Below are 14,327 nucleotides of genomic sequence, written 5' to 3'. Positions count from 1 at the left end.
ACAAATTTCCTCAATGTCTTGAGGAAAAAAGAAAAAGCCTACCCATCTTCATCAGTAGTTGATGGCCCTTGTTCTCCTCCCCGAGCCTGTTATCTGCAGACAGTTTGGAGGGAGGAGCACCCAACACTGATGTGGAGCTGTACAGAGCAGGGAGAGGTGATCTTTAATACAGTAAGCATAAAAAGGGTCTTTTATGAAAACATCTACTCAAAGAACACCAAAGGGAACTTACGGAGGGGAAGAGCTCTGGGATTTGGGGCCACGGCGTGTCTTGGCAGGTGAATGTGAACGGGATCTGGATCTGGAGCGAGAACGAGAACGACTCCGAGATGACCTGGATCTGCTCCTGGACCTAGGTAGGTAAGGCACAGCCATAAGAAAATTGATACAATATCCACTTGTCAGTAACAATATTGTTGTCTGGCCAACAACTGCCTTCTACCAAACAGCAAGAATAGTTAGTCCCTCCTTGTGTACACAGTTATATATATTTACACATCAGCATGTCAAACAAATGTCTGTGTGATATGTGCGTTTGCAGACCTGGATCGTGAGTAGGAGCGGGAGCGGCTGTGGGAGTGGAGCGAGATGAGCGTGACTGGGACCTGGAGGACTTTGAGGAGCGAGAGCTGGAGCCAGATGAAGATCGCCCTCTGCTGCGAGAGTGACTCCTGGAGCGACTACCTCCATGACCACTGGAAGGACGTGATAGAGGGCGGGTGGTTAAATGTACATAATAAACTTGTAGGTCAGGTGGGCCCTTAATTCACCAACACATCTTAATACATATTCTCCACAAAGGATATGAAAGCCTTCTGGAATCAGTAACCAAAATAACTTTGACACAATAAACACACAGTGCAATCGAAAGCTTTTCTTTTGCTTTTCTCGACAACCGTTCATCCGATCGACTTCGCCCTTGGAAGGTGTTTTGCTGAGGATCAAGAGAGAGCAGTGTTGAGTGAGAGCTCTTAAAATCTACGGGACATATTTATTAGTAGTGCGTATTGTACAGTGTGTAACACTACAGAGGGGATCCCTATTAACTGTTACACAGCCGACAGGTTGGAAATTAGCACCGACCCCGCAGGTGACTTTGATCAATTTACCAGTCATGATTAGGATGAAGGAAGCCTCCACTTACACCCTCCATATGATCAGGTTGCACAACTGCACACAGTTTTTGGTCTACCGTAATTCCGACTATAAGCCGTGACTTTTTCCCCATTTTTCGACCCTGCGGCTTATATAACGGTGCGGCTAATCTATGGATTTTTTACAGCTAACGGCCACTAGGGGAATTCCTAAATCTATGGATTTACAGGTTATAGTCCACCGGATGCTGGAAAAGAGCACGCAAAAGTAAAAGTGGAACCGCGAGTGGTACGAGAGACAGACTGACATTACGAGAGCGAGACAGTTTGTGAGACAACCTCATTATGGAAAAAAAACGTTTGATTCATTCACCAAAACTGGTCGCATGCGAAAAGCAACTTTCGCTTAAGTTTGCGAGTGGATCCTGACAGCGTGGAGGAGTGTTAAAACATCCACGATCACCAACGGGTTCCGAAAGGCTGGAATGCTGGGTGATGAAGAGGAGGACGCCGCCACAGCTGAGGCTTTCAGAGGCTGTTCGATTCCGACAGTGACGAAGAGGAGTTTGTTGGTTTTGAGGAGGACATCAAAAGAGAGAGGAGAGTGGCTGACGAAGCCACCCTGAGCCTGTCGTTTCCGACACTGAAGATGAGGACTTTGGTGGTTTTAGTACGCAGGAAGAAGACGAAGATGAGGATTAATGAATCCCCTCTGTGCACGAACCCTTACATATGGTAATTAAATATTAAAAAACCTGCGGCTTATAGTCCAGTGCTGCTTATATATGTACACATCAGTCAATTTAGCTTCTGCGGCTTATATTCAGGTGCGTCTTATAGTCCGAAAATTACGGTAGTTCTCAAATGTAATTTATGAATTGATGTTGATTTTCAACATCAATTGATCAGACAGCAACCACTAAAGACATCAAGGCTGAGTTTTCATATAGCGTTTTACTCCATCAGAAAAGCGCTGGGGAACGCATGACCAACACCTTTCTGAAAAGTTCCGAGATTTTCAACGAGAAGCACTTAGCAACAACTAGCCCGCCGCAAGTCAAGAGTGTTCTGAAAAAGGACGCTAGGTATAATGCTTTTTCTCTAGGTGGGCCGTATTACGCTCTCTCCTCAAAAAATAAAATGCGCTACTTGAACACTTAGCCTTAACTGTCATTTATTCACTGCCCTGTTTGTGTAAGCTCATCAGAAATCAGTGCAACAAGAACATTTGTGCAGGCTTTGAATTTTGCTTTACAGGTTAATTATTAACCGACTTGATTTCTTAGGCAGGACCATGAAGCTAGCAACATAAAGGACAAAAATTCTCCAATCAGAGTAAGGTTCTTCTTAAAAAAAAAAGGTAATTTCCTGCTAAAATATCAACGGTTACACTGCCGAACGGCATGCTGGGTACAGCTCGCTCTCCGTTGATGTTCGGGTTAGCTTTTTCACCCAAATGACGCAGTCATTACTAGGGGATGGCAACTATGTCATGGCAGGTGTATTGCTCAGGACCAAAGGGAGTGTGGTGTCGAGTGGAAAGTTGTTTGGATGAGCGGTTCTCAAGAAAGCTGCAAGCAGCAATATCGAAGCACTTGTGCCAAGCTAAAGTCTGTGAAACATGAAGACAGAAAACACTAAATGAAGAAGAAGCTCACCTGTTACGTTTCTCATGTCCCTTTTTCCTCCTGGCTCTCATCTTGGCCCTGAAGAATTCGTATAGGCCGTTCTGCTCCCAGCCTTCACTAGTAGAGGGACAAACAACAGCCAGCTGTAGACTATGACCTACAGCAATTTCTACAAGAAACTAGCAGTGAAAATAATGTGAAGATGTTATGGTGCTCCCTATGTAGCAACTGACACATTGTTGTTTGTACATTTTTCAAACTAATATTTAAATCCTTAAACAAAAAAAAAAAACACAAAGCTAAAAAAAGAGCCTAATTCTAATTGAGCATAATTAATAAAAACATTGTATGTTGGATCAAATCTGTCATTAAAAAATGTTCTTATAATTTTGCTATACTTGAAGAGGACAAGAGACAATGGTCAAAGTGAGAGTGTACCTGTTCCTAGGCCGATCATGGGATGGAGGGCTGTAGAAAGCTTCCACAGCAGCTAGCAGGCGATCACTAGGTGGCATGGGAGGGGGCAGCCGGATGTCTTTAGGGTCCAGAGGTTTATAATCACTGTCCTCAAGCTGAGCAATAGACATTACAAGGATGATCATGAGAATTTTGTAGGTAAATTATTCTAATGAGCCAATACATAACTGTACTGGTATTGGATATTGGTCTTTTCTATTATTATTATCTATTTGCAAATTTCTACTCGTCTGTTTCCCAAGTCTTAAAAAGTGTTCTGTAAATTACTTCCACAGTCTTGGATCCTGTCTATTATATAAGCCACTGTGTCATTGCTGTATTAGTCTCTACTATTTTTCTATTCTTCTCTGGCAGTAATCAATGATGGCTCATAAACTCATAAAGTTAATTTGTCAGCTGATAACACTCTAATTTAATGTCATGCCTTTGTCCCTAATTAAGATGCAGGTGTCTTACTTTGACCAGTGGAGCCATGAGACCAGCTGGCAGGTCAAAGTAGGGTACGTTAGGCACCAGACTGGGGTCATCTTGCACTGGATGCTGCCGATGACGCATGTGGGGTGAATGGCCATTGAAGCCATGTGGGGGTGGGCCAAAATCCGGTGCTGGCCTCCACCCCAGGGAGGATGTTCGGCCCCCATACCTGGAGGAGGGAGCCTCTGATTGGGGTGGTGGTGGGGAGGAGGACCTGGCATGTCTACAAGAGGGGTGGATATTGTTAAAATACACCAAGAAAAGCAAATAAATACAATTACAGGTAGGAATGTCCTAATACCAGAAATTGAGAAGTCGATACCAACAACAGTGAAATTCCACGATTCTGGATACCAATTCGGTAAAACAGTAAAAAATAAAACATTATTAATCAGTCCCATTTACTTCAACATAAACTGCTTTATTACCATTTGCTTACTGTTTTTTGTTAGGAAGTTAAACAGGTAATAAGTCCCACTCTAATATCTATTTTATATTGCTCTTTAAACGTTCCTTCAAACAACTATATTTATTCAAGTTTCTTGCCAAAAACTACATTTCACAAGATTACATTTGAACACATTATGACACATAATTTACCGTTGCCCAATATTCATTTTTATGGAATAGTACATAAACACATCACAATTCAACTCAATGGAACCTTGCTCTGTTAATTTTAGCTTTTCGCTCCATTGTTTGTTGTTCCAATGTTAACTGGCTCTCCTCCAGCAGATTTTAACACAGTAATTCACAATGTATTATCGACTTGATACCTAAGTATTAGTTGTTGTGATATCCCTTATTACAGGTTAAAAAACAGGGGACTTTACAGATGCTTTTAAAGCTGTCGCAGAACTGTAATAAAGTACTAACAGTGGTCAATGTGTGCGTTTGTTTTGATACGTTTACATTATTAATAATAGTTTTGGTGAAGTGGCTTTGGAGGGAGGCCAGAAGAGTTGTCAGTGTTGCAAATTTGCCAACTTTCTCGCTAGATTTAGCACCTTTTGGAACTGGTGCTGCTAGCTACTTTCATTGGAAAAGAGTTGGCAACATTAGGCTGGGTTTCTTGTTTGGCTTCATTCCTCTACACTCACCCCCGGGATAATCTCCTTGAGCGTAGTCAAAGCGGTGTGGGGTGTACGGCGGCCTGTCATAGTGGTGTCTGGGAGGAAAGTCGTCCTGCATAAAGCGTGGCGGAAAGCGTCCGAAACTGTGTGGTGGTGGTGGGGGCTGGTTGAAAGGAGGTGGTTGCTGGTGCGGAGGGAAGGGCCCTCTGAAATGGGGAGGTCTCTGTAAAATTTGGACACAGTGGATACAGTGATTCATGTAAATGAGCAGCAAAATCTTAACCATCAGACTAGGATATAGTGTAATTACAGATTGAAAATGTAGAGAATACAATGCAAAAGAACTGGTAAAAGAAATAACAGCAAAGGCATTTCAACCACAATGATCATCTTCTACATGCCTGCATGCGTGGAGGAAATGGGGATTCCCTCTGGCCCCATGGAGGCTGTTCAGGCTGGTTCCCCCATGGCGGCGGCTGCTGCTCATATGAGTTCCAAGATGGAGGGCCTGGGTCAGACCCACCTGGACCACTCCAGGGGCCTCCTTCTCTGGGTGGACCTCCGCTCCAGTTTCCTGGGTCCCTCTGCTCGTTCCACATCCCCTCATGGCTGTTCCAGGGAGGGCAGGGGGGGGGGGGGCTGGTTTGGGTCAAAAGGAGGCTGGAGACGGACAAGAGTAAGAAAGAGTCTGAGCATTCCATGTAGCCTGAGGTCACACATACACTGCACAAACCTGGAAAGTGGGAATTGTGAAGGCTGGGCACGACCTTAGACAAGGGGGTGGGACTGGGATGCAGCTGTGGCTCGAGCCTGCTGCAAATACAAGTAGCGGGGACAGAACCACTGCTGGGGCCTGGACTCACCACTGATGGGGAGTCCGCTGCTCACAAAGGGGACAGGGATTGGGGCGGCTCCCTAAATGCTGATGATTTGAATCATCAGTCAAGAAACCCCCCAGTCGACTTCTATCCGGGAGCAAATATGTCTACCCCATTCTTCAAGGGTAGGGGGGTAGCTAGAGCATGCTGTAAACACAGGGGGCAGGGCACATGGTATACTGGCTCTCGACCTGGCTGATTTGAAACTTCTAGGCTATCTAATAAGAACTGGATCACTATCTTTGCAATGTTTATTTATGTTGGGATGTCCATCATTCTTTGCTCTTACAGTATAACTAACACGCGCACGCACGCGCCGCACACACGCGCACACGCACACGCACACACACACACACACACACACACACACACACACGCCTTTACCGGCTGGTTGGGGTTCCAGGGGCCCATGTGCTGGTCATACCACGCAGCCTTGTTAGAGGGGATATCTGAGGGTGCACTGGGGTTGCTGGGGTCCTGTGGCCTGGAAGAAGCACCATCAAACTCCCCTGGTGGAGGGCCCGTCATGGGCGGCTTCACATCCCCTTCACACAACACACACACTGACACATTACAGCAGAAACATACATGTACTTGCCCATTGTGGAGCAGATCATAAACTTACACAGCAGAAGTTTTATTGAAGAAGAATGCTTTCTTTTTATTCTATTTAACCAGGAGTATTTCCCATTGCGATTCAGAATGTTTTTTTCAAGGGAGTTGTGATCAAGACAACAGCATAAAAAGTTTCGCATAAAAGAGCAAGCAACAAACTTCAAGCAAAACAGTAAGAAGTTGAAAGAAACAGCATACACATTTCACATTAAACAAACAGCAATAAAACAAACAGCGACTTACATAAAACAATGAAACTAACTGTTTTCAGTAACAGGACATGTGCAATTAGTGGTCAGATAGTTCTTAATCCCGTTTTTAATAATCTTCCATGCTTATGTGACAGTATTCTGGTTTTTCTGTCGTGTGAACAATAAATCTGGCTTCATGGATCAGGCTGGGCCTTTGGTTGTGTTAAGTTTGTGTCTTCTTACCTGCTTTTGTAGTCATAGGTAGGGCCTTTTCAGGCTCAGCAGGGGTAGCTAGCTGTGCTACAGAGGCAGGTTGTGGCTGGTGCTGCTGCTGCTGCTGCTTTAGGCTGGCAACAAACTCTTCGTGCTGGCCCTTCAAAGCCTGGATCTGCTGTTGGAAGGCCAGTTGGATCGGTTGCACCACCGCAGCATACTCTGTTATCAGAGACGCCTGAGAGAGATGGCAAGGGATTGAGATTATCTAAAATTATTACAGGTTTATCAGTGAATGAAAACCACTACGTTTTTTTAAGCAAAAATGTCCACGTGCACATAAATGTACATTATCAGCACATTTTTGTAATTTTGGTAAACCTGTAATCGTTGGCACCAACAAGGCACAGCTTGCACAACATGGAAGAGAGACTGAATGCAGCGGTTTACAGCAGTGGTACAGTCACAGACTGAGACAAACAGACAATGTTTTTTTAATAGGTGTATTGCTGTTGGAGCGCAACGGAATGAAACTCTGGCACTTTTTTTTCTGAGGAAACATTTTGCATTCTGCATAACCCAGTTGACATTCATAGACACTTTTAAAGCCTTGAAGATCCAATCATCACTAAAATGAATGTCATAAAAGAGTTCCAATATGGATTCTCTCTGTCCTCTCACCTTACAACAGGTTCGCCAGTCCCCTCCAGCTCCCTGGTTGGATGACTCTGTGCGTGCTAACAGAACCATCCTACGGGGAGCTGAAAGTAAATGACTGAAATCAAAACACACTGACAACCTCCTTGCCTTTCAAACTCGTCTCTCCTCTTTCTCTATTTCAGAGGCAGAAAGCACTTTCCTCCAACAAAAAATGTAATCCTCTTTCTCCAACCCCAGAAAACTCTTCTCCATCTTCTCCACCCTCCTCCCAGTCCCCCACCTCCTTCTTCTCTGTTGTCATCCTTCTGGACCGTTCTGATCCTCCTCTACACCCTCCAAGAACTGGGAGTCTCAGGCTCTGCTCTCTCCCTAATCAAATCCTACCTAAAGGACCTCAACTATAGGGTAACTTGGAGAGGGGCTCTGTCGGACCCTCTGTACACCAACTCAATTGGCTGTCATTCACTCTCATGGCTTCTCCTACCACAGCTACGCAGATGACACTCAACAGATTCTGTCTTTTCCCAGATCTGTCTGGCTGATATCTCTCGGTGGATGGCTGCATATGACTTGAAACTCTACCTTGACAAGATCTCACTACCCTGAAGGCTGTGATATGCGGTAAGCGTGTCATTTCCGGTTGTTTCTGTGCCGCTGGTAGCATACTTCGGCAGCTCCAGCTTGACCCAGTTAATGTTGTTATATTCTTGATCACATCGGCTAATTACCTGTCATCTATCTAAACCTACATTTGTACTTCCTAAGCACTTACAACTCTCTCCTTATCCTCCTTCTCTTAGCGACTCTCGCTAAATCCTCAATTCTTTATGCTCCGTTCGGCTCTGCTAACGTTAGCTGCTGCAGCTCGGCAGCTAGCGATGGCATCTCCCTCTTCTGCTCTCTCCTGCTCGGTGTGCTCATGTTTAGCTATTGCTCTGCCTTCTTTAGTGATAATGGTACGTGTATTAAATGTAGTTTATACGCAGGGTTGGAGGCGAGTTTTAGAGGGCTAGATGAGCGGCTCCGCACCATGGTTAGTCAGCGGTTAGCAAGTGTAGCTGTTAGCAAGCCCCCTATAGCCGGTGCGGGCCGACCAGTGGCATCTCCTGTTAGCTGTCCCCCGGCGGGACCCGAGCAGCCGGGAGACTGGGTGACTGTCCGAAAGAAGTGTTATCAGAAGTGTTCACCACCAACCGCTTGCTGTTTCTAACAGATTCTCCCCACTCAGTGACACACCAGCTGAGAAGCCAACTCTGGTTATCGGTAGCTCAATTTTGAGATACGTTCATTTTGAGACACCAGCGACGACAGTCACGTGCATTCCGGGGGCCAGAGCGGGCGACATAGAAGCACATTTGAAACTGCTGGCTAAGGCTAAACGTAAATACAGTAAGATTGTTATTCACGTCGGCGGAAATGGCACGCGATTGCGTCAATCGGAGTGTACTAAAGTTAATGTGGAGTCGGTGTGTACATTTGCCAAAACAATGTCGGACTCCGTAGTTTTCTCTGGTCCAAATCTTTTGAATGATGACATGTTTAGCCGCATGTCAGGTACTGGCCGAGGAGGTGGAGTTGCGGCCATATTTGACTCACACCTCTTGATCAATCCTAAGCCTAAACTAAACTATAACTCTTTTGAAAGCCTTGTTCTTACGCTCTCAAACCCAACATGGAAAGCAATAAAGCCAGTTTTATTTGTTACTGTGTACCGCACTCCTGGTCCGGATTCTGAATTTCTATCTGAATTCTCAGAATTTTTATCAAGTTTAGTCCTTAAAACAGATAAAGTAATTATTGTAGGTGACTTTAATATTCATGTGGATGTTGATAGTGACAGCCTTAATAATGCATTTATCTCAATATTAGATTCAATTGGGTTCAGTCAAAATGTACATGAACCAACTCACTGTTTAAACCACACTCTGGACCTTGTTCTGGGATATGGTGTTGGAATTGAAAGTTTATCAGTGTGTCCACATAATCCTCTTTTATCAGACCATTTTTTAATAACTTTTGAAGTCCTGTTACTGGACTACAAGCCAGTAGGCAAAATATCCTACGCTCGATGTTTATCTCAAAGTCAAATCAAATCAAACATTGATCAAAAGAATAACACTCGACTCTGTTGCTCCTCTAAAGAAGAAGATCATAAAACAGAAAAAGAAAGCTCCGTGGCTTAATTTACAAATCCGCAAACTAAAACAAAAGTCGAGAGATCTTGAAAGTAAATGGCGTTCCACTAAATTGGAAGAATCTCGTTTAGTCTGGTTAGATCATCTTAAAACGTATAAGAAGGCTCTCCGTAATGCCAGAGCAGCTTATTACTCTTCCTTAATAGAAGAAAATAAGAACAACCCCAGGTTTCTTTTCAGCACTGTAGCCAGGCTGATAGAGAGTCACAGCTCTACAGAGCCTTCTATTCCTATATCTCTCAGTAGTGACGACTTCATGAGCTTCTTTAACGATAAAATTATAATTATTAGAGACAAAATTAATCTCCTCCTGACCTCAATTGGTAATGACTATGTGATTTTTTACATAATAATCTATTTGAGGTTTTTCAATCTGGATATAGAGTTCATCATGGCACAGAGACGGCACTGGTGAAAGTTACCAATGACCTTCTATTGGCATCAGACAAAGGACTTGTCTCTGTTCTCGTCTTGTTAGACCTCAGTGCTGCTTTTGACACTGTTGATCATGACATTCTACTACAGAGACTGGAACATTGTGTTGGCATAAAAGGAACCGCACTAAGCTGGTTCAAGTCCTATTTATCTGAGCGATCTCAATTTGTACTTGTTAACGATAAATCCTCCATGTCAGCCAAAGTCAGTCTTGGAGTTCCGCAGGGTTCTGTACTTGGACCGATTCTATTCACCTTATATATGCTTCCTTTGGGCAATATTATAAGGAACCACTCTATAAACTTTCATTGTTATGCGGATGATACCCAATTATATCTATCAATTAAACCAGATGAAACCAATCAATTGGCTAAACTTCAAGCATGCCTTAAGGATATAAAAACTTGGATGTCTAGCAACTTTTTGATGTTAAACACAGACAAAACTGAAGTTATTATACTTGGCCCTAAACGCCTCCGAAACGCATTTTCTAATGACATAGAAGCTCTGGATGGCATTAATTTGGCCTCCAGCACCACTGTAAGGAATCTTGGCGTCATCTTTGATCAAGATCTGTCGTTTAACTCCCACATAAAACAAATCTCAAGGACTGCCTTCTTTCATCTACGTAACATTGCAAAAATAAGACACATCCTGTCTCAAAATGATGCAGAAAAACTAGTCCATGCATTTGTTACTTCAAGGCTGTATTACTGCAACTCATTGTTATCAGGTTGTCCCAAAAAGTTGCTTAAGACTCTTCAGTTGATCCAAAATGCAGCGGCACGTGTATTGACAAGAACAAGGAAACGGGATCATATTACTCCTGTATTAGCTGCTCTGCACTGGCTCCCGGTAAAATACAGAATAGAATTCAAAATCTCCTGACTTACAAAGCAATTAATGGTCAGGCTCCAGCATATCTTAAAGATCTCATAGTACCTTATAAACTAGATTACGCTCCCAGACTGCAGGGTTACTTGTGGTTCCTAGAGTCTCTAAGAGTACAATGGGAGCCAGAGCCTTCAGCTATCAAGCTCCTCTCCAGTGGAACCAGCTTCCAGTTTGTGTTCGGGAGGCAGACACACTCTCCACATTTAAGAGTAGGCTAAAAACTTTCCTTTTTGATAAAGCTTATAGTTAGGGCTGGCTCAGGTTTGCCCTGGATCAGCCCCTAGTTATGCTGCTATAGGCTTAGACTGCCGGGGGACACCTCCCTGCTCTCTTCCTTCTCTTCCTCTCTCCTCCCTCTCTTCTTCTCCCTCTCTATCTGTATGCATTTATGTAAATGTATGTTACTAACTCATCATCCGGGGCATCATCCCCGGAGTTTCTGTCTCTCATGTGGCAGGTTGCCACTGATAAAGTTTACGTCAGGATCAGGAATCGTGGCTGCGCCTGCTGCCCTGGTCCTGCTGGATACCGGGAAGCCTTTTTGACATTTTCCTGGATTCATCCAAACTTTCTCTTTTTTCAACACAACATAGTTTCTGTCAAATGTTGTATTTGTACTATGTTGTTTATCCTGTACACACGACATCTATTGCACGTCTGTCCGTCCTGGGAGAGGGATCCCTCCTCAGTTGCTCTCCCTGAGGTTTCTTCCATTTTTCCCCCTTTAATTATGGGGTTTCTTTTAGGAGGTTTTTCCTTGTGCGATGCGAGGGTCTAAGGACAGAGGGTGTTGTAACCTGTACAGTCTGTAAAGCACACTGAGACAAATGTATAATTTGTGATATTGGGCTATACAGATAAATTTGATTTGATTTGATTCGACAAGACCAAGCTCCTTTTCCTTCCAGGGAAGGGCTCTCCCGTCCAAGACCTTACCATCAACATCGGCACCACTGTTGTTTCTCCGACTCGGACTGCAAGGAATCTGGGTGCGACACTGGACGACCAACTGTTTTTCAGTTCCAAGATCACTGCAACAACCCGCTCCTGCAGACACACTCTGTACAACATCAGGAGGATACGTCCCCTACTGACTCAGAAGGCGACAGAGGTTCTTGTCCAGGCTCTTATCATCTCACTCCTTGACTACTGCAACTCCCTCCTTGCTGGACTGCCTACATGTGCCATCCGAGCTCGTCCCGAATGCAGCAGCCCCACTGGTCTTCAACCTACCCAAGTTTTCCCACACTACACCGCTTCTCCGCTCACGTCACTAGCTACCAGTAGCCTGTTTGCTATCCTGGCTCCAAAATGGTGGAACGACCTTCGCCATTGATGTCAGGTCAGTAGACAGTCTTCACACCTTCCGTCACAGACTGAAAACACCCCCCCCCCCCCCCCCGTCGCACGGTCAGCACCCCCCCAAAGCAGTAAACCTAGTGGAAACACTGGATACAAATATCAATCTTGATGCAAACGTTTCTTTTTGTGCCAGGAAGTTACTAAACATGGACTAAAAACAGTGTTTTCCCTATGACTGGCTTTGCACCAGCAGGACAGAAGAGCATTAAATCTTATTTCACTCACTTGGTACTGGCCGAGGCCGAGTGCTGGATTCTGGAGCTGCTGAATGGTCTCATCATCAAAGTACTTATTCTTCTCCCACAGTTGCAACAACTTGAAAGGAGGGGAATGAGAATAATCAGAGAAAAATAACTTTGGACTCAGGGAAACCATTTTTAACGAAAAAGAGGTACAGATTATTTTAAGCTTTCTAATAATTCAATAAATGAAGATAATTATGTGCTGAGGAACCTTTATTCACCAAGGCTGTATAATTAATTATTTATATATTTCTATGAATGAATATTAGAGTTAGACGGCAGACTTCTTTGCTGATATACAGCATGTGGTTGACATAGTCCTTTAAAAAAAACTAGATAAACTCCAGTATGTGCAACTGACATGTTGGTATTCATTCTACTATATACCACTACCACATGAACTGACAATAGCAAGCCCACAAATGTAACTAACTCAAATTAAGACGTGATCAGAATAAGAAAATTATTCTGATCACGTCTTAATTTGAGTTACATTTGTGATCTTTGTGACATTTTACATCTTAATTCCATTCCACATTATTATGTTTTATTATAATAAAAAGGGAGGAATAGTATCACATAATGCTAATGTTACTGCCTATAAAATACTCCTTCAATCTGTAAAGAGTTACGAGTTATATGTTGAAAATGGAAACAAAATCCAGCCTTGTGTTTACCCTAGTAATCTTCTGCTGCTTCTCTTCCTCCACAGCCAGAAAGCTGGTGCAGTAGATGGGAACCACAACTTTCTGCAGCGCTGCCAACAAATCCTTCTGCTGCTTCCGCTGGCTAGGATACATTCAAACACATGTTACAAAAAGAAATATACTGAACCATGCTCAACAATCTTCTCACCAAATCTGTTTGAATGCCCTAATAACCCTCTTTAAACATGGCGTTAGATTTGCTTCGTTTCATAATTGGACCATGGCAACTATTGGTTATTTTCATCTTTTGGTCAATGTAGTTTTATTGTACCTTGTATACATTCAATAAACACATTTCAATTCTGGCGGAGCTTTTCAGACATCCCTGTGGAGGTTGGAGGCATTGAACATGTGGGCGATGTTCAAAACCTCTATCTGAAGCTGCGGTGAGGAGCTGTGGTCTCAAAGTCTTAGGTGCCTCAAGGGGCGGTAACCCTTGAACACCGTGGTGGACCCCGGTGGTCAGGGAAGCCGTTCGACTGAAGAAGGAGTCCTTCCGGGTTATGTTATCCGGGAGGACTCTGGAAACAGTTGCAGGGTACCGACGGACTCGAAGGGCGGCAGCCTCTGCCGTGGCAGAGGCAAAGCAGAGGGTGTGGGAGAAGTTCGGAGAAGCTATGGAGAAGGACTTTTGGTCAATTTCCCTGTTGGAAGTCACTGGGGTAGTCAAACAACTCCACAGTGGCAAAGCCGCAGGGGTTGATGAGATCCGTCCAGAAATGCTGAAGGCTTTGAGTGTTGAGGGGCTGTCTTGGTTGACACTCGTCAATATTGCGTGGAAGTTTGGGACAGTGCCTAGGGGGTGGCAGACCGGGGGGGTGGCAGACCGGGGTGGTGGTTCCCCTATTCAAAAAGGGGGACCAGAGAGTGTGTGCCAACTACAGGGGTATCACACTTCTCAGCCTCCCTGGTAAAGTCTACTCCAAGGTGCTGGAAAGGAGGGTTTGGCCAATAGTCGAACCTCTGATTAAAGAGGAGCAATGCGGATTCCGTCCTGGTCGTGGAACAACGGACCAACTCTTCACTCTCGGAAGGATCCTGGAGGGGGCCTGGGAGTACGCCCATCCAGTCTACATGCGTTTTGTGGATCTGGAGAAGGCGTATGACCGAGTCCCCGGGGTGATACTGTGGGAGGTGCTGCGGGAGTATGGGGTGAGGGGGTCACTTCTGAGGGCCATCCAATCCCTGT

General features: G+C 44.4%; 1 protein-coding gene across 1 annotated transcript in view; it reads right to left on the bottom strand.

Moving 5' to 3' along the window:
• The window catches only part of LOC115007432 (calcium homeostasis endoplasmic reticulum protein-like), a 28,300-nt gene that overhangs the window by 1,321 nt on the left and 12,652 nt on the right, over positions 1-14,327 (bottom strand). The window contains 15 exon segments of the mRNA XM_029430298.1: positions 43-137; positions 233-352; positions 544-587; positions 590-695; positions 2,753-2,839; positions 3,161-3,294; positions 3,656-3,801; positions 3,804-3,896; positions 4,774-4,969; positions 5,148-5,384; positions 5,386-5,406; positions 6,009-6,187; positions 6,674-6,881; positions 12,415-12,504; positions 13,109-13,220. Coding sequence (XP_029286158.1) covers positions 43-137; positions 233-352; positions 544-587; positions 590-695; positions 2,753-2,839; positions 3,161-3,294; positions 3,656-3,801; positions 3,804-3,896; positions 4,774-4,969; positions 5,148-5,384; positions 5,386-5,406; positions 6,009-6,187; positions 6,674-6,881; positions 12,415-12,504; positions 13,109-13,220 — 1,868 coding nt within the window.

The sequence above is a fragment of the Cottoperca gobio genome, chromosome 4 (assembly GCF_900634415.1).
Source record: "Cottoperca gobio chromosome 4, fCotGob3.1, whole genome shotgun sequence".
Taxonomy (NCBI): domain Eukaryota; kingdom Metazoa; phylum Chordata; class Actinopteri; order Perciformes; family Bovichtidae; genus Cottoperca; species Cottoperca gobio.
Note: the sequence above shows the minus strand (reverse complement) of the source record. Positions and strands in the feature narration are given on the sequence as shown.